This window comes from Grammomys surdaster, unplaced genomic scaffold (assembly GCF_004785775.1).
Source record: "Grammomys surdaster isolate TR1022 unplaced genomic scaffold, NIH_TR_1.0 279, whole genome shotgun sequence".
In the NCBI taxonomy this organism is placed as follows: Eukaryota; Metazoa; Chordata; class Mammalia; order Rodentia; family Muridae; genus Grammomys; species Grammomys surdaster.
The window spans coordinates 12564177-12587075 of NW_021604720.1; the positions used below are offsets into that span (position 1 = coordinate 12564177).

Here is a 22899-nt window from a genome sequence, read left to right on the forward strand (position 1 = left end):
GGCATCTCAATCTCGGCGCAGGCCAGAAGAAGCTATGGTCAGCCATGCATGCCTGAACAGAGGAGAAGACCCATAGCCTAAGCACACGTTGGAGGGGTCGTTTTCTACCAGGCAGTGGTGACACCACAGAGACAGGCAGAGAGGTGGGAGATGAGGCAGGAGATGGATGTGGCCTCTCATGCCAGGCTGTGAACCTCAGGCTGAGGATGTGGCCTGGAGGGAATGGACCCCAGAGGGCATGAGGAGAGTTATGAAGAAGGATGGTGATCCAGAGCTATCCAGTAATGACTCAGGGCAGGGCCAGTTGTATTAGTTACCAGTCTGCTGCTGTAACAAAATACCTGACAAAAATGGGTTATTTTTGTTTCAAGTTTGAGGATACAGTCAGCTGTGAGGGGGAAGGCAACGGCAGTGGGAGCGAGGCAGCTGTCACACTGCATTCAGTCAGGAAGCAGCGATGGATACTGGTGTTCAGCTCCTTTCCTCCTTGTTTGTTCTAGGACCCAAGCCCAGAATGGAATCGCCCTGCCCACATTTAGGATGGGTCTTCCACCTGTGTTCACCTAATCTTGAAATTACCTTTCAGACGCGCCCACAGATCATCTCCAAAGGGTTTCTAGATCCAGTGAGGTTGACACTAGATATGAACTGTCACACCAGTATAAGTGATCCTGGGTAAAGCAAAGGAAGTCTGTACTAGACTTGTCAGAAACAGTGGGATGACAGCTGTCCCCAGGTAGCCAGCTGCCAGAACAGACTCTCCACACAGTTTGGTAAGACATAGGCAATTTGTGCTTCTCCTGGTGAAGGGGCAGAAGGAGGCACAAGACGAGCTTCCAGCCAGACCTCCATGAGAGAGAAGAGCTGTCCAGCCTCCCCTCTGGAGAGACCAGACTTCAGGCTCCCTCCTGTTGGGTTAACAGTCAAGGGGAGAGGCTATTCCAGAGAATGTTCCCGCCTGTCACCCAGAGCAGCAGCCACGCACGAATCAAAGCCTTGCTTAGCCTCCACGCGCCCCATCAGAGCCCAACCTGTCCACTGTTAGAAGGGCATCATGGCATCCATGTTACAGAGTTATGGTGGTTATCTAAGCTCCTTAACCCCCATCCCACGATTTGAGTAGGACTGCGGCTTGATTCTGGTGATAGTTGGAAGCGGAGAAGCTGTGTGAATGAATTACTGTGCAGCAAGGGGGGTGTGCGATGCAAAAGTCCAGGGGCAAAGGCAAGGCCTGGCAGGCTGAAGGAGCGGCGTGGGCAAGGAGAGCATGTATCAGTGACGATGCAAGCAAATCTCCTGGACTGGAGAAGTACAACAGGCATTATAGATTAATTCTACCCTTAAGATGCTTAGATTGTACACTGCATAACCGCAGTCTGTCCAGTGCCTTCTGAAATGTGTGCTTATAGGCAGGCTCTGTTCCCAGCCCTGGGAAGAACACTGCATTGGAGAGACCAAGATATTAGGTATCAGAGGTTCTGGTGCCAGTGCATCTTGCAAAGTGGCTTGCAAGTCAGGGCTAAGTAGAAACCAGGGATGGAAGGGCTAGGCCTGCCAGGCAGAAGGGCCTGGTGGGAGGGCTCCTGGAGCTGCTCCTCTTACTTTTGTGCTCTCACCCCGACAGAGGCCATTGTGGAGTCAGCCTTGTACAAGTGTGTCTTGAAGCCCCTGAAGGAGGCCATCAACTCCAGCCTGCTGGAGATCCACAGCCGGGATGGCTCACTGCAGCAGCTCAAGGAGAACCAGCTGGTGATCCTGGCCACCACCACCACCGACCTGGGTGTGACCACCAGTGTGCCTGAGGTGGCTGTCATGGAGAAGATCCTGCAGAAGCTGACCAGCATGCACAAGGCCTATTCACCAGGGAAGAAAATCTCCATCCTGTTGAAGACCTGCAAGCTCATCTATGACTCCATGGCTCTCGGCAACCCAGGTAAGCAGGGCTTGGACTCCCCACAGAACTAAGGTAGGATGAGAGTAGGACGTATTCTCTGGGCACACCACAGGGTGACCTGGGCGAAGAAGAAAACGGTGCCTCTCAGTGTCTTCAAGACAGGCGATGAACTTAGCCCTGCCTGTGCGCGTGCGCATTAGGAAAAGGTACCCTGAGCCGGGCAGTGGTGGTGCACGCCTTTAATCCCAGCACTTGGGAGGCAGAGGCAGGCGGATTTCTGAGTTCGAGGCCAGCCTGGTCTACAGAGTGAGTTCCAGGACAGCCTGGGCTACACAGAGAAACCCTGTCTCGAAAAACCAAAAAAAAAAGGAAAAGGTACCCTGTAAGTTTGCAGGGAGTGCTGAAACATGCTGACTCACACACAGAGCCGTAGTGCCTCAGTGGTGGAAGGTAGAAGTCCATGATCAAAGTGGGGCAGGTGTGCTCTTTTCAGGCACTAGGTAGGATCTGATCCAGCCTCACTCCTAAGTCTGAAAACCCAGGTCTCCAACTCAGCAATCTCCTGTGTGTTCTCTCTCTGTGTCCACATTTCCCTCTTATGAGGACACAGGTCACAGTAGATCAGCGTTACCCTACTCCAGTGTGATTTCATCTCTGCCAACCACATCCGCGATAACCCCACTTCCGAAAGAGTCACCTTTTAGTCAACAGTGTTGGCTTTAGCATGTGTGAACTTGGAGAGGACAGGTCCTGCTCCGACAGTGTTGATAGTAGCTCACTGGACCACAGAGAAGCTAGTCTGTACTCACCAAAGTCAGCAGAAGTGGCTGAGGGAAGATGCCCCGGCCCATCTGTTAGTGGGCACCTGGATGTAGGCTATCTGGGTGAACCTCTGGCCATAACATCCTCCAATATGTTGCCCCCAGCTTATGCCCGTGGCCAGCTGGAGTTCAGGGTAGTGAGCAGAGCCTGTTGAGGCCTGACATCGTGACAGACTGCCACCCTGCATTGACCTGTCTTGTCACACAATAAACCCAGATTCAAGGGATGAAGCACATGTCCCCTTTGGATGGAAAAAGCTCTAAAGTCACATTTTGAGGAGTACAGGGAAGAAGGAAAGAAGGGAGGTAGTGGGATCATGGGACCCATTTGTAGCCACTTCACCACGCCACTCCTCTAGGTGCACAAGCAGGGGAGCCCATGCTCCACAGAGAATAAACGCTAGCTGGAGTTCATCCACCCTTCAGTGAGATGCCCTGGTGCAGGCAGCCACATGTGTAGTTGTACACAGCAGCCATGGCACATGAAAAAGAGTCCCATCATTGTAATCTTGCAGACTGGGTTCAGATGTCTGGTCTCCCCCGTACCACTTGTAAGACCTGGAACAAGTCACTTATCTCTCTGGGCTCAGCTTCTTTATGGGAGAGAAGCCAAGATTCTAGTAAGCCAGAGCCATACTTAGGGACTTGCAGATATTAGGAACAAGCTGTGTCATTTGACCCCAGTGCCCAACACCAGCAGGTTCAATACCTGGGGATGGCTGAGAGGGTCCTCTTCCTCTCTATGTTCCTTATGGCTGAGCAGCCCAGCTGGTCCTCTGGCAACAGAAGAGAGTTGTTTGGCATGGCACTGGGGCATGGAACACGGTTCCTTCATCCTAGTCAACTTCCCACCTGGGCCTGGAAGAGGCCCAGTTCTAGGTTGGAGGCCCTTTTTCTGTGTAGGACCAATATGTATCCTGCAACTGAGAAAACGAATTGAGTTCCTGAAGGGCAGAAGCCACACGGGGATAAAGCCTCATGGTGGTTATGTTGTCATGGAGAAGTGTCGTGTCAGGAAGAGCTTGTCTGTTGGGGGGCCAGGGATCTTGTGTAGTCTGCAAGCCAGGAGACAGGGCTAGGCTGTAAGTGCAACTGATTCCTGCCTAAACGTGACCAGTGGAGGAAGGAAGCGACTGTGGGCAGCCTCCAGAACTCAGAGCCTTATTCCCATGCATGTCTGACAGCACAGTCGGCCTCAGAGGCCTAGGACCCAGGGAGGGCACCCAGAATGCCTGACAGCCCCAATGAGACCTGTGAGCATTCTTTTTTTTTTTTTTAAACAGGGTTTCTCTGTGTAGCCCTAGCTGTCCTGGAACTCACTCTGTAGACCAGGTTGGCCTCAAACTCAGAAATCCGCCTGCCTTTGCCTCCCAAGTGCTGGGATTAAAGATGTGCACCACAACTGCCCGGCTTAACACTGTGACCATTCTTAACCATGAATTTAGCTACTGAAAGCTTGTCCCAACAGCAGGGACTGGGGAAGGCTGGCCAGCTTCAAGAAGGTCAGAATGAAGAAGACAATATTTCAGGGGTGGAGGGGTGACGGTTAGTCAGTTCTCCAGTAAGAATAATGGAAGAACAGAGTCAAGAGGACCTGCCATATTAGGCAGCCCAGGCCAGAGTCTCAGGCCAAGCTCTGGGCTGGGACCAGAAGCCAGGGGCATTTTATCAGGAGGCAGTGAGTTCCCTGTTACTGAGGCTGAACCCTGGAGTGGGAGCCTGGTGGCTCTAACTACATCTTGGGTTACCCCACCCAGAGCATTTTTATTTAGGAGGAAGGAGATCACCAACACACACCTACTTCTGTGCCCCAATTTTAGATGATAAATCTATGGGGCTTCCATGTGGGTACCATGTGGGTGCTATACCTGAGTTGGACAGACCCTTGAAAGCTATGGGGTTAGCCAGGGGCTGTGAGGTTACCTAACCACCAACCTCAGTTTCCCCATTCTCATCCTCCTGAGTTCCCAAGTCCGAGTGTTCTGATGGTGGGGTACAGAGGTTACTGTCTACCTACCCTGTTCCCGGGAATGAGGAGGTTGTACCATTATGGGCGTGGATTGGAGTCCAGAGAACACCCACTGAGACTTTCCAGGTTCTTATACACAGGAACAAAGCGTTGAGCCAGGACATGTGGGTAGTAATATAGAGACAGTTTATTAAGCAGAGGGCACAGGCGAGAACCCAAGAATGGGACTAGGCTGGAGAGAAAGGAAAGGCCTGAGGCTGCAGGCTTTTGTAGGTCACTTACCCAGCACCACCTTCTGCGGCACTTGAAGACCACTGGGGTTCTCCTTTATGATCCTCATGTATTACTCGTAGCCCAAGTGGGAGGAGTTTTCATCCTTCCTCAGCCATTGGCTCCTTGATGCCTCTGAGCCTCCTTCCCTACTCCATCCTCCTACCTCAGAACCATATTGTAGATTCCAAGCAGAGTTCTAAGAGGCACTGGATGGCTCTCCAGGTGGAACACAGACACCCGAACCTCAGGCCAGCCTCACCTCCAGCAGCCCCACCAGACCAGTTTCAAGGACAGTATTCTACATGGGATTTTATTTGAAATAAAATTCCTGAGACTGAGCCATCCCCACCCCACCTACCCCCAGCCCAGCACATTTTTTAACCTGTCAGTTTGAAACTAATTTCAGAGCTGGAGAGATGGCTCGGAGGATAAGAGCACTGGCTGCTCTTCCAGAGGTCCTGAGTTCAATTCCCAGTAACCACATGGTGTGGCTCACAACCATCTGTAATGGGATCCAATGCACTCTTCTGGCCTGCTGTATGCATAATAAATAAATAAATAAATAAATAAATAAATAAATAAATAAATAAATAAATCTTTTTAAAGGAAGGAAGGAAGGAAGGAAAGAAGAAAGAAAGAAAAAAGAAAAGAAAAGAAAAGAAAAGAAAAGAAAAGAAAAGAAAAGAAAGAAAGAAAGAAAGAAAGAAAGAAAGAAAGAAAGAAAGAGGCAGATGGATTTCTGAGTTCGAGGCCAGCCTGGTCCACAGAGTGAGTTCCAGGACAGCCAGGGCTATACAGAGAAACCCTGTCTCAAAAAACCAAAAGAGAGAGAGAGAGAGAGAGAGAGAGAGAGAGAGTCCGATTTCAACCGATTTCAAACTTGAAACCTTTAAGTGTAAATGTTTCCTTGAAACAAGGACTCCTGGGTACCCTGTGAGTTAACTTATCTCAGCAACTGTCAAGTGCCTTCCCCTACCCCCGAACACACACACTTCCCCTAAATCACACAAGTTCTCCATCTGGACCTTTCCCAGTCAGTGCTGTCCTGAGTCTATATTGTAGACCCTGGGAGTGCCAGGCTGCAAAGCTCTCTCATGACAGCTGTGGATGTGTCCCTGTGTAAGCGTCTCCAGATCCAGCATCTCTGACTGAATCACAGGTCATCAGTGACCTATTAAGATCCTTGAGGATGCTGAAAGGCTTACAATTCCACATCTAGCAGGCATTGCTACCTTTAATGTGCTCTGTTTCAAGGGCCTTTCTTTTCTTTGACCACACTGATGTTTTTAATATCTACTTTGATTATGTTAATTATGTGCGTGCCTGTCTCTGTGTGCTGGGTATGTGCATATGAGGGCAGGTCCCCTCAGAGTCCAGAAACATTGGGCCGCCTGGAGCTAGAGTTACAGGCAGTGGTGAGCTGCCTCATGTGGGTGCTGGGAATCACACTAGGGTCCCCTGCAAGATCACTGTGCACTCTTTAACTCCTGAGCCGTCTCTCCAGCCTGAGGCTGACACCTGAGAGAATTCAGATTTCCTTCCTGCCCCCATCTTTCCCACCTAGGCCTCAGATTTTCATCTCCTGTCTGTCACACTTTCCTCATAGTCCTGACTTGGTTACTTTCTCATTGCTTTGATCAAATACTCTGACCAAAGCAACGTGAGTGAAAATGAGGTTCTTTAGGCTTAGAGTTCAAGGGGCAGCCCCTCCCAGCTGGGAAGTCTAGCAGCTGGTCACATTGCCTTCCAAGGTCAAAAAAAAAAAAACCAGCAATAAATGCTAGCTAATGCTCAACTCACTTTCTGCCATTTTTACAGCCCAGATCGCACTCAAATTAAGATGAATCTCCTCAGTTAATGTAACCAATTTCTGTGATTGGCATGCCCAGAGATCCATTTCCCAGTTGATTGTAGATTCTATTGAGTTGACAGATAACTATTACAGTTACATGGGGGTGATACATTCTTTTTTTTTTATTTATTTTTATTTTATGTACAATGGTGTTTTGCCTGCATGCCTTTCTGTATGAGGGTGTTGGTTCCCCTGAATTACAGACAGTTGTGACCTACCATGTGGGTGCTGGGAATTGAACCCGGGTCCTTTGGAAGAGCAGTCAGTGCTCTTAACTGCTAAGCATCTCTTTAGCCCCTAATGACACATTCTTAGCTGCATCTCAGTTGACTCAGATTCACCCCAGACTTGACACTGGTGGTTTCAAGGCTTCCCCGTTCTCTACCTCACCCCACTCCATTCCATGTTCCCAGCATCTCATGCTATCTGGCTGTAGCCTTGTGACTGAAACACAGGCCAACATCCCTGTGCTGAAGGCCTGGGAGCCATTGGGAACCCTTTAGCAAGGCAGAGCTACAGCCTGTGTTGAGCTAACAGTTGAGCGTGTTCAGCAGGACCGAACCACACTTGCCCAACACTGCTCTTAGACCTCAGGCTCCATAAACCTCTGGCTTCCTAGACTTAAAGAACCCTAGACTTTAGGCAACTTAGGCCTTACCCAGACCTCTACCCATCCTAGGCCTCCAGGCCTCCTCTCTGAACAAGAAGACCACCACACTGCCTCTCTCCTGTCATCACTACACAGGAGAGAGAAGCACATACACAGACCATGCAGCCCATTTAAAAGAGACTACAACAGCCTAGACATAGGTGGGACCAGTTGAGATAGCAGGAAAAGGGCTACACTTGAAGTCACAAGAGCCAAATGTAACTGGTCACACCATCCTTTCCTAAGAGGTAAATGCTGTCATACATGTCTAGATAGGCCCAGCCAAAATACAAACCTAAAGCCATATCGTGCCAAACCTATGCCACACTCACTGCGCTGTGCCAGCCCACCATCCAGCGCAAGCACCAGGCTTGGGGAGAGCAACTGAGCGCAAGTTTGAGGGTCCTGGGTCAGGCAGGCTGGGAAATTAAAGAGACGAATGGCTTTGGGTAAACATCCATCGTACCTGGGAGTGACGAGGTCCTTGCAGAGTTTATAGAACTTGGCAAGGGTAGTTAGGCTTTTCAATTTGTATTCTGTATATCTGACAGGGAAGTCATTCCCAGCTCTGGAATATCCAGAGGTAGGCAAAGGAATCCATTCCTGTAGTGGGAAGAACAGATCAAAGTTCCCTCAGGGAAGACAGAAAGGGAGAGGGAACCTAGGTAAAGACCAATGTAATATAATATAGCAAACCAATATAAATCCAGAAGACATGGAAAGGGCTCCGAATGCTGAAGGCTGCCCTCCATGCCTTTAGCTGGGCCTGAACTTGCAGCTTGCTTGGACCAAGGGCTGGATTCATAGACCTCAAAGGTTGGCTGTAGAGCCAACAGGTTGGTAATAAAGACCAACTTCCCTCACCATCTACTTCCTCACAGAGGCCAAGAATCCACTAGTGGTTCAGGCAGGGATGGTGGCTGGAGGGCTCTGGATGGTGACCCAGGAACCTAATGCATTGCCTGCATGTGGAGGAGACAGAGGGAAAGTTATTTTTTAAGATCTATGCTAAACTGAATTCTAGTGACTAAAGTCACCCGTGTTTATTATTGAGAGTCTTCATGCCTATGGAGCTTTCGGATGTCCTGGGCATTGCCACATAGAGCAGAAACACGAACCTGCCATCCGATGTCTCCATGTGGCTAAGGAAGGTAGAGTGGGGTGAGACCCTCCGTGTCTGGGCATTCGCTGATCTAGACCAGGAAAGGGAGGGAAGGTTTACTTCAGCTTACAACCCCAGGTTCCCGTCCATTGTTCCAGGGCAATAACATCAAGGCAGACAGCAACCTGAAGCCTCACACCCAGGGTCAAGAGCAGAGAGGGGATGGAACATGTGGATCCAATACTCAGCTAGCTTTCTGTACCGTAGACAGTTCAGGGCCCAACCCGTGAAACGATGCCCTCTACCTCCAAGGTGTGTCTTCCTACACTGAACATTTCCTACCTGCCACTTTATGCTAGCCTTTGAGATAATGCCTCCCAAATGACTATACTTTGTCAGCCACTCATTTGACACACATCAATCCTGAGTAACAGACTGACTTGATCTGAACATCCCAGTGTTCAGATGAAGAAACTGAGGCTTGTCATGGCCTAAGGAGAGGCCTGACCATGCAGAACTAGAACGACCTAGCTAGGGCCTTCCTAATGTCCTATTCCAATGTTCAGGGCCCCCAGATGAGCACCCCTTGGCTTATTTCTTGGCTGGGCAGTGGTGGCATGTATCTCTAATCCCAGAACTCAGGAGAAAGAGGCAGGCAGATCTAAGTTTTAAGGCCAGCCTGGTCTACATAATGAGTTCCAGGACAGCCAGGGCTACACAGAGAAACCCTGACTCTGGGAGAGAAAAAAAAAAAGAGTTCACTCTCTCCAAAGTTCCCCAGCCCATGAAATGCACAGAAGGTCTCTGCCAGCTCTGTGTGCCTACAGGTGGTGAACAGATGGAACTGGGAGAAACAGAAGCTAAAATCAGGAAACACAGGCTGCCCCTAGCAGGGCATGAGCTCTGGTCCATGCAAGCCAGGTGTTCAGATCACAAGAGAAGCATTTCAAAGCTGTACTCATCTCCCAGGGAGTGCTGCCTGTTGGACAGCTGGAAGAGTCACCCAGGAGCTCATATGTTCCAACTGCGCTCGAAGCTGGTGTTGGTCTGTAAGCCATCACTGGGGGAAAGACGTGAATCTGGTCCCACCAGTGATCAGCACAGACCTCTGAGCACAGGCCTCCCAGCTCTGAGCCTTGACCTGCCCATGGTGAGGTTGAGCCTGTGGTGTGTAAGGCTGTTGGTGTGCTGAAGGAGGTGGCTCATACCAATTCAGGGGAGCTAGTTACACATCTCCTCCCAAGTCCATGTGCAGGTCTGCAGTTTGAACTCGGTCACTGTGGAAATGGTTACAGGATGGAAATTGGCCAGCACTGCAGGTCAGTTTCCATTTCTGCCTCTCACTTGGAAATTCTGTTATGAAGTATCTCTCCTCCCAGTCAACTGCGAATACACGTGGGGCTCTGGGTTGGACCACTGGCAGCAGTGGATCGCAGGCACAATGGTAGTCTCTGGTGGAGTGATTGATCTTGGTGGAGTGATTGATCTTGGACAATGATAGATCTTGGGGCAGGAATGGCTCTCAAGGACAGTGAGGTTCTTAAACAGTGGTAGATCTCAGGCACAGTAGAAGATCTTGGGCAGGGGTGGATCTCAGGGGTAGTGATAGATCTCAGGGGCAGAGGTGGATCTCAGGGGCAGAGGTGGATCTCAGGGGCAGAGGTGGATCTCAGGGGCAGAGGTGGAGCTCAGGGGCAGAGGTGGATCTCAGGGGCAGAGGTGGATCTCAGGGGCAGAGGTGGAGCTCAGGGGCAGAGGTGGATCTCGGGGGGAGAGGTGGATCTCGGGGGCAGAGGTGGATCTTGGGCACAGGATTGGATCTCAGTTTTCCCTGCAGATGCCCATGCAGCAGTGGTCGGCCTGTGAACTGAGTGTGATGAGACTGAGATAACCCAGCAAGCAGCCCAGGGCAGCCTCAGAATCAGGAAAGGGCAAGGAACCAGAGTGTTGTCACCCTAGACGGAGCTCTCTCTCAGTTCCTTCTTGTCACCTGTACTGAGCCACCCTGGGAGTTGTGAGGGTCCCCACCATTGAACCCTGCAGAACCTTGCTCTTCCAGGGTCACCTTGGGTCCCTGAGTGGCTCACAGGCTGGCACTCACAGCCTTCATCCTCTTCTCCTCGCAGGGAAGCCCTACGGGGCCGACGACTTCCTGCCTGTGCTCATGTACGTCCTGGCCCGCAGCAACCTCACGGAAATGCTTCTCAACGTGGAGTACATGATGGAGCTCATGGACCCCGCCCTGCAGTTAGGAGAGGGTGAGCGTACCACCACCCCACACCCACCACCATCTCCCAACAACCCAGGCCCACCCACTCCCACGCCAGGTGGCCTGGCAAGGATTTCTTAGGTAGGGCCAGACTAATGTTAAGCCCTAGGGACATGCACACAGGCCCTGCCCTAATAGCTCATTGACCAGGAAGACAGGTTGCAAAGAAAAGTGACAAAACTTTGACAGTAGGAAATTCAAAGAGACTGGGAGCATGCTACCCTGACAGTGCAGTCAGGGAGGGCTCCTGGAGGAGGTGATGCCTCGGCTGAGCATTGAAGGGTGAGCAGGAGCCAACAGAGAAAGAAGAGGAAGGAGCTGGTCAAAGTGGCACACACCTTCAATTCCAGCCCTCTCGGATGACAGAGGTGGGCGGGTCTCTGTGAGTTCAAGGCCAACGTGTTCTGCACAGTTAAGTTCTAGGCCAGCCGGGGCTGCTTAGTGAGACCCTGATTCAGAAGTAAGCCAGTAAAACGAAATGCATTAATTAAGTTTAAAAACAAAGAAGAACAGGAATGGCATTCTTCCTGGAGGCACAACAGAAGTTAGTAGTTTAACAGATGATGCAAAAAAATGGCAGACGTTGTCTCCCTGGAGTATAATGAATATAGAGATCTGTTCTTAGATGGGTGGGGGAGGGGCTGAGAGTCAGCCCTGGCCAGGACTTCTGGCCATAGGACGAAGTCACTGAGGCACTGAGGGCTCTGTGCTCCCTGGTTGAATGAAGGAAGGGTGTGTGATTTGCTTCGGCCTATCTCAGTTTCCCTTCCCCTGTCCCTCCACCCACCACTTCCTCTGGCTAGGGCCTCAGCTACCCCTCTACTAAGAATCGCTTGAGATACAGAAGCCCAGATATGGGCTCTAAGGGACCATGACATGTCCTGTGGGCTTCCACCATCGAAGAATGGACCCAGCCTCCCAGGCACAAGCATCCCCTTTGGGCTTTGTGGTTCTTGAGAGTGGCTGTCCCTCTTTGCATAAGTTTGCATCTGCCACTTCTGGAGGTGGAAAGCCTGATGTAGTGCTTCGTTGAGGTCTTCTCAGCTCAGGGGAACAGGGAAAGCAGAGAACGTTGCCGTATGTAGCTCTGCCGTCGTATGCAGCTCTGAGCTGTGCCTGTGGCACCTGGAGCTGCCTGTTTTTCCTCTTTAGTTACATGTTACCTGCAATTGGAGTCCAGGGATGCAAAAGATACAAGCTTTCTTTCAGTCCGTCAACACATCCATCCACCCTTCCACTCACCATCTGTCTACTTGTACATCCATCTATCCATCCACATGTCTACCCATGCATCCGTCTGTCCTTCTACCCATCATTCACCTATTCATTCATCTACCTACCTACTGACCCATCCACCCACCCATCCATCCATCTACCCATCCACACCTACATCAGTCCATCTACCTATCTACCTAGCTATCCACCAGTTCATTTACGTATCTACCCATCTCTCCATCCATCCTCCAATCGCCAGCCCACCCATCTGTTCACCCACCTACCCATTCATCTCATCACCAGTCCATCCATCCATAAACTTATCTACCCACTCATCAACTCATCCATACATACTCTGTCGTCTTCCTACCCATCCCCCACATCTCCATCCACCAACCCGTGCAGTCATTGAACCATCCATGCCAGACACTGGGGCTGCAATGCAGAGCCAGACAGGAAAGTCTGGGAGTCTCGTGAAAATCAACAGACACCTCACTCTCACATTTAGGACCTCCTCTCCTCAAGGCTTCCCTCTTGGGTTTCACCATGTCCGTGGAAGCACCCAGAGACCAAAGAAATCGACAGGGGTCTCTAACCAGCACTGCTGAAAGAGTTGACAGCCACCCTGAGACAGTGTCCATGAAAGTCCTGAGAAACAAGGCACTGTGCAGGTGTCCGCACTGGATCACTCTCCGCCTGTGGAAACACCCTCTCCTACGTGTTCTCGTGACCCCTCCGGCCTGTGGCGTTGTGTGACTTATCCCAGATCAGATAGCTGGTTCCCATGGTCTTCCCAACAGGCATTTGTGGAAGCAGAGATCAGGCCCATCCTGTGAGCAGCTTGGCGGACTGATGGGACCCCCCTTCTTATACCCACCCCATATCCCACCCCATCTTAGGGAAATCGCCTGGCTGGAGCCAACCAAGAATCCAAACATCTCCCACACATGTCCTCATAGTCCTTTTTGCCCATGTGCCCTCCCTAGCCTGTGCCCAGATAATCCCACCAATGGATTTGCCAATCAATCTACCACATACTGACTGGGAAGTGTCTGCAAAACTCATAGTGGTGTCGCCCGCCACCTAGTGCTCATAGTGGGTACTACATGATCTCCATCAAAGATGACTAGAAGGGCGTTACAGGATTGTATAGGACTTGAAGGGCTAGGAGAGCCCCAACAGGGCTTGGAGTTCCTCCCTTCTGCCTCTGAGAGGACCAGAAACCCCCAGAACTATTGTCTGAGCTCATATAGTTAAGTGACCCAAGCGTGACTAAGCCCCACCCCTTCACACATGGCATAGAAAAGCAAGTGACTTTTCGCCCTGCTCATTCATCTCCAGGACTCAGAATCAGAGCATCTCTAACCTTGCCCTGCTCTCTCTGCCACAGGGGCAGGACTCAGAGCTGTGCCTGTTCAGCCAAGCTTAAGGAGTCTGGAAGCGAACATTTTCATCCAGGGCCACTTCAGATAGCAGTGGATCACCCATAGTTAGGGCGGGAAGATGGATTGGGGTGGATTACTGACCTCGTGTCCAAAACCATTGGCCTGGCCTCAATAGCCAGGAAAAGCAGTCTAGAGGGTGTCAGGAAAGCTAGGGACTGGAAGAAAGCAGGATGCTAGGGGTGGGGGGAGGGGGAGCGGTACTGTGTGATCTTGGCCACGTCACCCTCTTCTGGGATTCAATTTCTTCCCTTTAATGCAACAGTTATCAACCTGTAGGTCATGACCCCTTTGAGGGCTGCAAATCAGATATCCTACATGTTTACAATTCATAGCAATAGCAAAAATACAGTAATCCTATGACTGGGAACTGTATTAAAGAATCACAGCGTTAGGAAGGTTGAGAACCACTGCTTTAAAGTGAAGGCTCTCGGGCTAGAGAGATGGCTCAACGGTTAAGAGCACTGGCTGCTCTTCCAGAGGTCCGGAGTTCAATTCCCAGCAACCACATGGTGGCTCACATGTAAAACTGTAATGGGATCCGATGCCCTCTTCTGGTGTGTCAGAGACAGCATACTCATATACATAAAACAAATAAATTTAAAAATAAAAGCTACCAAAAAATCAAATAAAGTGAAAGATCTCAGCAAGGTTCTAAACCCCTAACAAGTCGATGGCCAGATAAACATCCCAGCAAAGTATTACCTTTGAACTTAAAATTTCATGGCTTATGCAGCTTGAAGTACCATAAAGCCTCAATTACTTGAGGAAACATTACAGATTAAGATTACTCTTTTTTTTTTTTGGTTTTTCGAGACAGGTTTTCTCTGTGTAGTCCTGGCTGTCCTGGAACTCACTCTGTAGACCAGGCTAGCCTCGAACTCTCGAACTCAAAAATCCGCCTGCCTCTGCCTCCCAAGTGCTGGGATTAAAGGCGTGCGCCACCACCGCCCAGCCTTAAGATTACTTTTAAAGGAAAATTTTAAGAGGGCCAATATCTTGGTGGGTAAAGGCAGGCAGTTGCCACAAAGTCTGAAGACCTCAGTTCAATTCCTGGGACTCTTGTGGTAAAGGAGGGGAAACTGACTTCTACAAGTTGAGTGTACCCACAAACACATGTACACATGTGCACACAAAATAAAATTTAAAATGTAATACATTTTTAAGTGGACAGGATCTCGCTTTGAAGCTCTGTCTGGCTATGTAAACCAGGTGGACATCCAGCTCGCAGATACCCGCCTGCCTCTGCCTCCCGAGTGCTGCTGATACTACGGCTGTGTAGCAGCAAATACTTTTACTGTTTTAAATCCTTATAAACTTCATGTGAGGGGCTGGAGAGATGGCTCAGTGGTTAAGAGCACTGACTGCACTTCCAGAGGTCCTGAGTTCAAATCCCAGCAACCACATGGTGGCTCACAACCATCTGTAATGAGATCTGATGCCCTCTTCTGGTGTGTCTGAAAACAGCTACAGTATATTCATATATAATAAATAAATAAATCTTTAAAAAAAAACTTCATGAGATAACTAAACTTTCCTGTGCATCTTTGAAAATTGTTTTTATAATAGGTAATACATTCATGGTGCTACATGTTAAACACGTGTATAATTCAGTGAGAGGGTTGGCTCCCAGTGCCTTCTCCACATTCCCACAGGCATCCCCGCCTCTCAGTTTCTTATGTGTCCTATATATTTTAAAACACTTGAAAATCGCATTTTAAATTTCTAACTTAGTTTCAAACATTTTAAGAATACCGAGTTTGGATGAACAGACTTGTAGGAATTGCTGGGTTTGTTTGTTCTCTTTCCAATTCAGCCACATGGAATAAGTATCCTTAGCCAGGTGTGGTAAACCAACCATACCTGTAATCCCAGCACTCAGAAGGCAGAGGCTGGTGGATCTTTATGAGTTTAAAGCTAGCCTAGTCTTTAAAATGAATCTCAGGCCAGGGCTAAGTAGTGAGACCCTGTCTAAAAATAATTATATATATATATATGTATGTACATGTATATAGAGAATTTATATTTTATATTATATAACCATATATAATTATATGTAATTGCAAATAACATTTCTAATTTATAATTATATTTAAAATAGTCATATATATAATTTTATATGTTATATATAGAATATTTCACATGATTCCTTCTTGAACGGGGCTAAGGAAAGATGTGAGGTGGGTTCTATTAAATGCCAACCGCACTGTAGTTGAATGAAGCATTTTAAGCAGGTTGTAGAGCATGGCCGCCCCCTGGTGGCTATGGAAGGAGGGGCATGTTGGAAGCAATAGGCGGGGCCACACGCTTTGGGACCAGCTCCCTCCCAGTGCGGTGGATCCAGACCTTTCTCACTCAGCCTGTGTCCTTGACCCCACAGGTTCCTACTATCTGACTACCACCTATGGAGCCCTGGAGCACATTAAGAACTATGACAAGATCACAGTGACCAGACAGCTGAGCGTGGAGGTTCAGGACTCCATCCATCGCTGGGAACGCAGGCGCACGCTCAACAAGGCCCGGGCCTCCCGCTCCTCTGTGCAGGTGATGCTGGTGACTACTATAGTGTCTGGGGCTACAAACTGTACAGGTACCACCTGTGCTTGACTCCTTTGACCCGCCAGCCCTACTATTCTCAGGGTGAGCAATGGGTTTCCCACAGAGGAATCCAAGGCTCTACCTGCCAACCTGCCTAGTTCTGCAGGTCCTGGGTGGGCATAGAAGTGCCACCAGGAAGGTGTTATAACCCAATGGACAAAGTGGTATGGCTACATACACATACCATTCTTCTCGGTGCTGCTGGCCACGGCTTCCCGTTACAGTAATCAGTGCCGTGTTGTAAATCCTCTGTGTAGGAAGCTCTCATATGGGGAGGACAGTGCCCGTGGTTCATGTGTCTCAGAGGCCTGAAACCCAGGATCTGGAGCAGAATGGGAAGCCAGTGTGTAGAAAACATGTAGAGTTGGACCAGGAAGCCAGACAACCCTCCTGAACTATTCATAGTTATAGAGACTCTGTATAGAAAATGGAGCCCAGGCCTCTGGGAGGTAGGAGGCCTGAATTCTGGACCCAGCTTTGAACTAAGAGTTGATTCTAGCCATCCCCTTTAGTTTAGCAAAACCGTCCGTAGATAAGCCTCCATCCTCTATCCTAAAAAGCCCTAGGTTAATCGTTAGGAAGGCGATGGTTACTAAACTTGTCGTGCAGTCTTGCGCCCCCTCAGAAACGCCACTTCCCATCCACGTGAGCTGGCTGAACCGAGTGTGTCCTGCATCCCTGCCCTTGCTCACAGATGCCAACCTAGCATCTCTACGCCTTCCTGGAATCAACAGCACCTTAGAACCAGTGGGGAAGGGAAAGAAAGCGATGGTCTCAGCTTCCAGCTTCCGCCACTTTCCCTGATGTAAATACTCCCTCCCAACAAGGTCCATCTCAGCTTGCATCGCTGAACTGGGAATTAGAAGGAGATGCATACCATAGACTGTCCCAAGCTGGTATACATTGGCATGAGAGAATGCCAACCCACCACGCACACACCCCCAACAGCACCTCTGTCCCACCTTTCCCTTCTGGAAAATAACAGAAGCCTACAGTGGGGCCCAGACCCTGGCACTCCACCCTGTAACATGGTCATTAGCATCTTCGTGGTTGTGGCTGTGAGCCATCTGCTGATGTTGCCACTCCATCCACGGTAAGGCAGCCCCGCACACATGACTTCACACCGGCTTAGTGGCAGTGTGTGGCTCTTGTCCTCAGTCTACAGTCAAAGCAGCAGTGGTCAGGGTCACACAACAAACAGAGCCATATTCAAAGCCAGGAAGGGCAGGGAACCCAGGGACTCATAGTGCATCACCCTTTCCCAGCACCACAGGTATCACCTCACATGCCCACCTCCATTTTTCCTCAACTCACCCCTTCCTCAGCTCCCCACCTCGTAGCTTCCCTCAAGCCTCTTCATTCCCTGCCTCTAAACCACAGAGACAACTCCTGCTCTCAGAGGCCAAACGGTTCCGCTTGCCTGAACTGTGAGGTGCTAGGATTATAATCTACACCTGCAGCTTTATACGGCGTTCCAGCACTGCACCTGAGGGGCAGGGCCGTCTCAGTGGAGAGATGCAGAATGAATGTATGACTGAACCATGCTGACTAGGGAGAATAATGAAGAGCCTGAAGACTGGCTAAGGGCAGGGGACGGGACTCTCCCATTGTCGTGACTCAATAATGACTGAATCGGCCAGGAATTGATGACTTAGCTTGACAGGCAAATTTAAAAATATGAGTCCAATCCCTGGAATCTATGTAAAGGTTAACTCCACAGAGTTGTCCTGGGACATTTGGGGTACACACATACATCACACATACACAGGAGAAATAAATCCATATTTGAATCCTGACTGAATCACCCTGAATAAGTCCAGTGGGGAGGTGAGACCCAGAGAAGGAAGAGTTACCTACCACGCTCAGTGGCAGAGTAAGAAGAGGACACAGTTGCCCTTACTCTCAGCTTGCTTGAGACCCCCCTCTGTCCAAGAGAAGGCAAAGACAGGTCCAACGTCACCATGCTCCTGTCCGCTGGCCCTAGCTCCCAATGTTGAGATGAGGGTGAGCCAGAATGCTATTGGTCAAGCCTGATAACCTCAAACCTCCTCTATCTTGCCTGCAGGACTTCATCTGTGTGTCCTACCTGAAGCCCGAGCAGCAGTCACGGACACTGGCATCACGAGCAGACACAGCAGCCCAGGCACTGTGTGCACAGTGCGCTGAGAAGTTTGAGGTGGCACAGCCCCAAGACTACCGGCTCTTCGTGCTGGTGGATGGACGCTGCTTCCAGCTGGCTGACGATGCTCTGCCGCACCGCATCAAGGGCTATCTGCTCCGGAGCGAGCCCAAGCGAGACTTCCACTTTGTGTACCGGCCCCAGGACAGTGGCAAAGATGCTTCAGGCCAGCCCTATATAGTGGTGCGGGAGCCCAACTTCCTATAAGATGACCCCCCACTGAGCTGTGTTGGCAAGATCTCCTGAGAGGTGCCCACGTAGGTGCCTGCGTCAATCACATTGGGGCAACGCCCACCCACTTAGCATGCCTAAGCCAATCAGGCAGACTCATAGCCTGAGGCATCATGTTCTTCATTGGACAGTAAGGAAAACCAAGGCTCAGGTGGAAGACGCTCTCTAGCCAACTGTAGCAAACAAGCCCAACGCTGCTCACACCCAATTCCTCAGGCAATTCTTTCTGCCTTCCCCTGGCCCTGTCCCACCTCCTACCCCCGATCTTTAGTCTTCCCTGAAAGAGCTCACGTTCCCCAGGACTGGCTAATGAAGGGGTTCCTGACCCCAGCTGCTCCCTGAGCCTCGGGATGGAGCTGAAATGTTCCACCACAACCCAAGATCTAAGTATTGTGTTGAAGAGACAGCCCTGCACCTCACCCCTGCCTCAGCTTGTCTTTACCTACCAGAGTACCTAGCCTGCCAGGACTCCTGAGCCACACTGGAAGCGGCCAAGCTCCTGGGAAACATGGTCAAGTTCAACCAATGCCATGAGATTGGGGGAGAGGGGCGGGGTCAGGGGGCATTGAAAGACCTGGTCTGTGATGGAAACACCACAGGCCATCGGTGTTGACAAGATGCACTATGGGGGTAGGGGGTGTTAATAAAAGCTCTTTTGCAAAAGCTCACTCCTCTGAAGAGGCCTGAGTTCCGCTCACCAGTCCGAGACCTGTTGCATCTCCACCATCCCTGGTTCCCATCACCCCAGGCTCAGGACGGTTTCTAGAACCATCCCTCCTACCCTTATGCTATTACACTTGGGAATTCCAATCCTCTTGATCCTCGCCTGGTTCGCTCTTATATGCGTCTTTCAAAGTCCACCTCCAGGAAGTCTCCCCTGATACCCAGTGTTAGTCATGCACTGACAGCTGGTCAGACTTATTGCGTTTAATTAATGGCTTTTTTTTTTTTTTTTTTTTGGAGACAGGTTCTCATGAGTAAGCCCTCAAGCTCATTATTAGCCAAGGATAGGCTTGAGTGTATAGAACAGTGATTCTCAGCCTTCCTAATGCCACGACCCTCCCCACCAACCATAAAATAATTTTCATTGCTACTTCAGAACGAGTAGTTTTGCTACTGTTACGAATCATAATGTTCATAAGCTGTTTTGCCATGGTCTTAGGCAATCCCTGGAAAGAGTCATTCACCACTTCCTTGAAAACCGCTGATCTAGAACCTTCTAGGGCTACTGGAATTACAGGTGTGCACTATCATGACCAGTTTATATGGTGATGGAACCCAGGGCCACATGACTAAGCGAGCTGTATCATCAGCCCAAATGCTGCCTTTCATCCCAGTACCCACCTCGCTATATGACTCTCTCTTTACAGCCTTAAGACATGGCCTTGCTATGCTACCCCTGCTACCTCTGAACTCCTAGACTCAGCAATCCTCCTGCCTCAGCTTCATCAGTGGCCAGGACTACAGATACGTACCATCCACGCCTGGATTTGAAAACGTGAGACTTAACTCACATGCCACTTAATTCTCTCAGTTAAAACATATAATCTAACCTCCTGGGCAGTTGAAAGTCGCATGGAATTCCATGACTTACTTTACTTTTTTAATTATGTACATGTGTGTCAGGGGTATGAATAGGTGCATGCAGTGCCTACGGAGACCAGAAGGGGGCCTCAGAAGCCTCTGGAGCTGAAGCTTCTGGAGCTGAAGCTACAGGGTTGCGAGCCATTACAGGTGTGAGGACCCCCAACTCAGGTCCTCTGCAAGTGCAGTTTGAGGTCTTGGTCACTGAGCCATCACCCTAGCACCACAGCATATGACATGTGGCACCCTCAAAATATAACTAGTCACAGCCCACTGTTGACCTTATTGCTAATAGTCTATAGCATAGGCTTAGGGGTTGTTTGGTTTTATTTTTAATGTTTTCTTATGTATATGACGGATTTGCCTGGATGTATGTCTATCCACCACGTGTGTGCATGGTACCTATGGAGGCCAGACAAGAGCACTGGTTGCCCTGGAACTGGAGTTAGACACAGTTATGAGCCATCATGTGGGTGCTCAGAAATTGACCCTGGGTCCTCTAGAACAGCCAGCGCTCTTAACCACTGAGCCATCGCTCCAGCCCCACAGCCTAGGTTCTATGTTATATCTGGCGTAAGGGGTGAGACGTGCAAGAAATCTCTCCTTCCTAGAACATGCAATCAACTGAGCATCCATGGTCCTCAGCTTCCTAACCTTCCAGCATCCCTGGAAGCAAACTGAACCAGGCGTGAAGGGGCACACCTGTGTCCTGGCTATCTGGGAAGCTGAGACAGGAGGATTCCTGAGTTCCAGGCCTCCCTTTCAACATTGTGAGATCCTATAAAAGGGGGTGGGGGGAGCGGGCTTACCCAGCTACTTTTCTTCCCACTTACTTCCTTAGTCGCTGGCACCCATTGGTGTCTCTCTGTGTGAATCTGCCTATTCAGCACATTGTCACATAAAGCTACGTAATACATGGTTTTAGCACTTGGCTTCAATTGGCTTAATAATGCTATGGCCTATATAGGTACTCCATTCCTTTTTCCTGCTGTTTACAATATTCTCCTGCATGGATACAGAGCACTGAGGTCACGTCTCTAACAACCTCATCACCTTGAGTGTACTGTGCCAGAGAAACAGAGGGGCGTGTTCCCTCACTGCCTTGCACCTGACCGTGAGATGCATGGACACAGAGGGCCAGGAACAGCTGCTTCTGATGGCGTCTCTGGATTAATCAGGCTATCTCAGCATGGTGAAAAAGCTTAGTGGGGGAGGACTTACTAATACCTTGCTTCATAGTCTGAGGGTTCAATACATGGTTGCTTGAGCAGAATTGAGTGTAGTATATGGCAGAGAAGGTTCTACCCCTCCCCCTCCCCCTACACCCCCAGTGGCAAGAAACGGAGCAATAGGAGGAGTCTAGACATCAAGCATGGCCTCCAAAGTACATCTGCAGAGACCTACTTCCTCTAGCTAGGCTCCACATCCTAGAGTTTCCAGAACTTTCCAAACCAGTGCTGCCAGCTAGGGACCAAACACTCAGCATCCAAGCCTGTAGGGGACCATAACAGGTAGGAAGACGAAGAATAGGACCAAACTTAAAGAAGAAAAGGCCTCTGAAACTGAATGGGGTGAAAAACTAAACAGGCATTCCAGGGCAAAAGGAAAGTGGGGGGGGTGGGGGGAGTGCTGCAGGCTCACAGCGCATGGAGCATTCCAGAGCAGGGAGGAGGGAGGGGACAGCCCACCACGAGGGTAAAACACAAACCATGAAGCCAGAGTCCAGAAACAAATGTCTCACTTCACTTATTTTTCTTAAGACATTCATTATTACAGAATAAAATATAAAATCAACCAAAAATTATACATTCTTAAAATAATTCTCCCATAGGGGCCCTCTTCAGTAAAATCACTGTGAAGATGGCAAGAGGTTTCAGCTTCGAATTTCTCAGAAGATTCCTTCACTGGCTACAGAAGCCGAGGTGAATTTGCTCTTGAAAGCTAATGGACAACAAAACAAACCAAAAAACTCCTAAGAAGCGAAAGTTTCTTCCTCCAGAGAGCTTTAACCCACACAAACCGGCTTCTTCAGAAAGCCAGTCCTGGGGTGGGCTGCCGTATTCCTGGGGGCGGGGTTTAGGTGCTGTTCCTGAGGGCGGGGGTTAGTTGCTGCCTCTGGTTCCACCCTTTCAGTCTCCGGTTGGTTCACATTCCAGCGGACTGTGCTGACTCTTTGAGAAGCACTGGGAAGAGAGCTGTTCAGTAGTGACTAAGGCACACCTTGTCCATGGCCATCTTTATCCTGCAAGAATCAGGAAGATGAATCAGACAAGTTAAGCCATCCCTGAAGATAGCAAGACATTTTCCAGTTCTGGGTAGGAGTCATGCAGGACAAAGTCCCTAGCCATCACCACTGGGAACCCAGGCCCTCCGATTCCACTGATTCGTAGTCCCAGGAAAAAGACTGGGTTGTGGATATAGTCTACTCAGGCCAGTGGTCTGCCCTGCTGTGCTTTCAGAATAATGCCCGTCTTCCCAGTGCCAAGCATCTGCTTTACCTGTCAATCGGATACGGCTTCTCACAGAGGTTGGCCAGCACATACAAGTGCCGCAGGGCATGCTCATACTGCAAGAAAACAAAGAACCGCACGTGAGCATCTCACCACGCAGTCAGCTTGCCTTGCTTCTGCAGCCGCAGAGACAAAGCCATTTCAGTCAGGAGTTCTAGGTCTGTTTAGGGCACGGATCTGCCATCTTCTTTCGGCAATCTGTAGGTATTGACACGCTCTCCCAAGGGGAGACAAACATTCGCACACAACCTCAGGGCTGGTGGGGCTGCTGAGACACTGTCCAGCTTCAGCTGATCCTGGGAACCCAGCTG

At 49.8% G+C, this 22899-nt stretch overlaps 2 protein-coding genes across 4 annotated transcripts in view; one reads left to right on the forward strand and one right to left on the reverse strand.

The window, feature by feature from the left end:
• Window positions 1-18913, forward strand: part of Rin3 (Ras and Rab interactor 3) — a 106551-nt gene extending 87638 nt beyond the window's left edge. For all 3 annotated transcript variants that reach the window (XM_028777333.1, XM_028777335.1, XM_028777334.1), the window contains exons 7-10: window positions 1625-1933; window positions 10687-10818; window positions 15867-16030; window positions 18150-18913. In XM_028777333.1, the coding sequence (XP_028633166.1) occupies window positions 1625-1933; window positions 10687-10818; window positions 15867-16030; window positions 18150-18470 (926 nt within the window). In that variant the 3' untranslated portion in view covers window positions 18471-18913. The remainder of the gene's footprint in view (window positions 1-1624; window positions 1934-10686; window positions 10819-15866; window positions 16031-18149) is intronic.
• A 2886-nt stretch (window positions 18914-21799) lies between these two features.
• Lgmn (legumain) overlaps window positions 21800-22899 on the reverse strand; it is a 38406-nt gene continuing 37306 nt past the window's right edge. The window contains exons 13-14 of the mRNA XM_028777325.1: window positions 22577-22644; window positions 21800-22320 (exon numbers count right to left, since the gene is read on the reverse strand). Coding sequence (XP_028633158.1) covers window positions 22278-22320; window positions 22577-22644 — 111 coding nt within the window. The 3' untranslated portion in view covers window positions 21800-22277. The remainder of the gene's footprint in view (window positions 22321-22576; window positions 22645-22899) is intronic.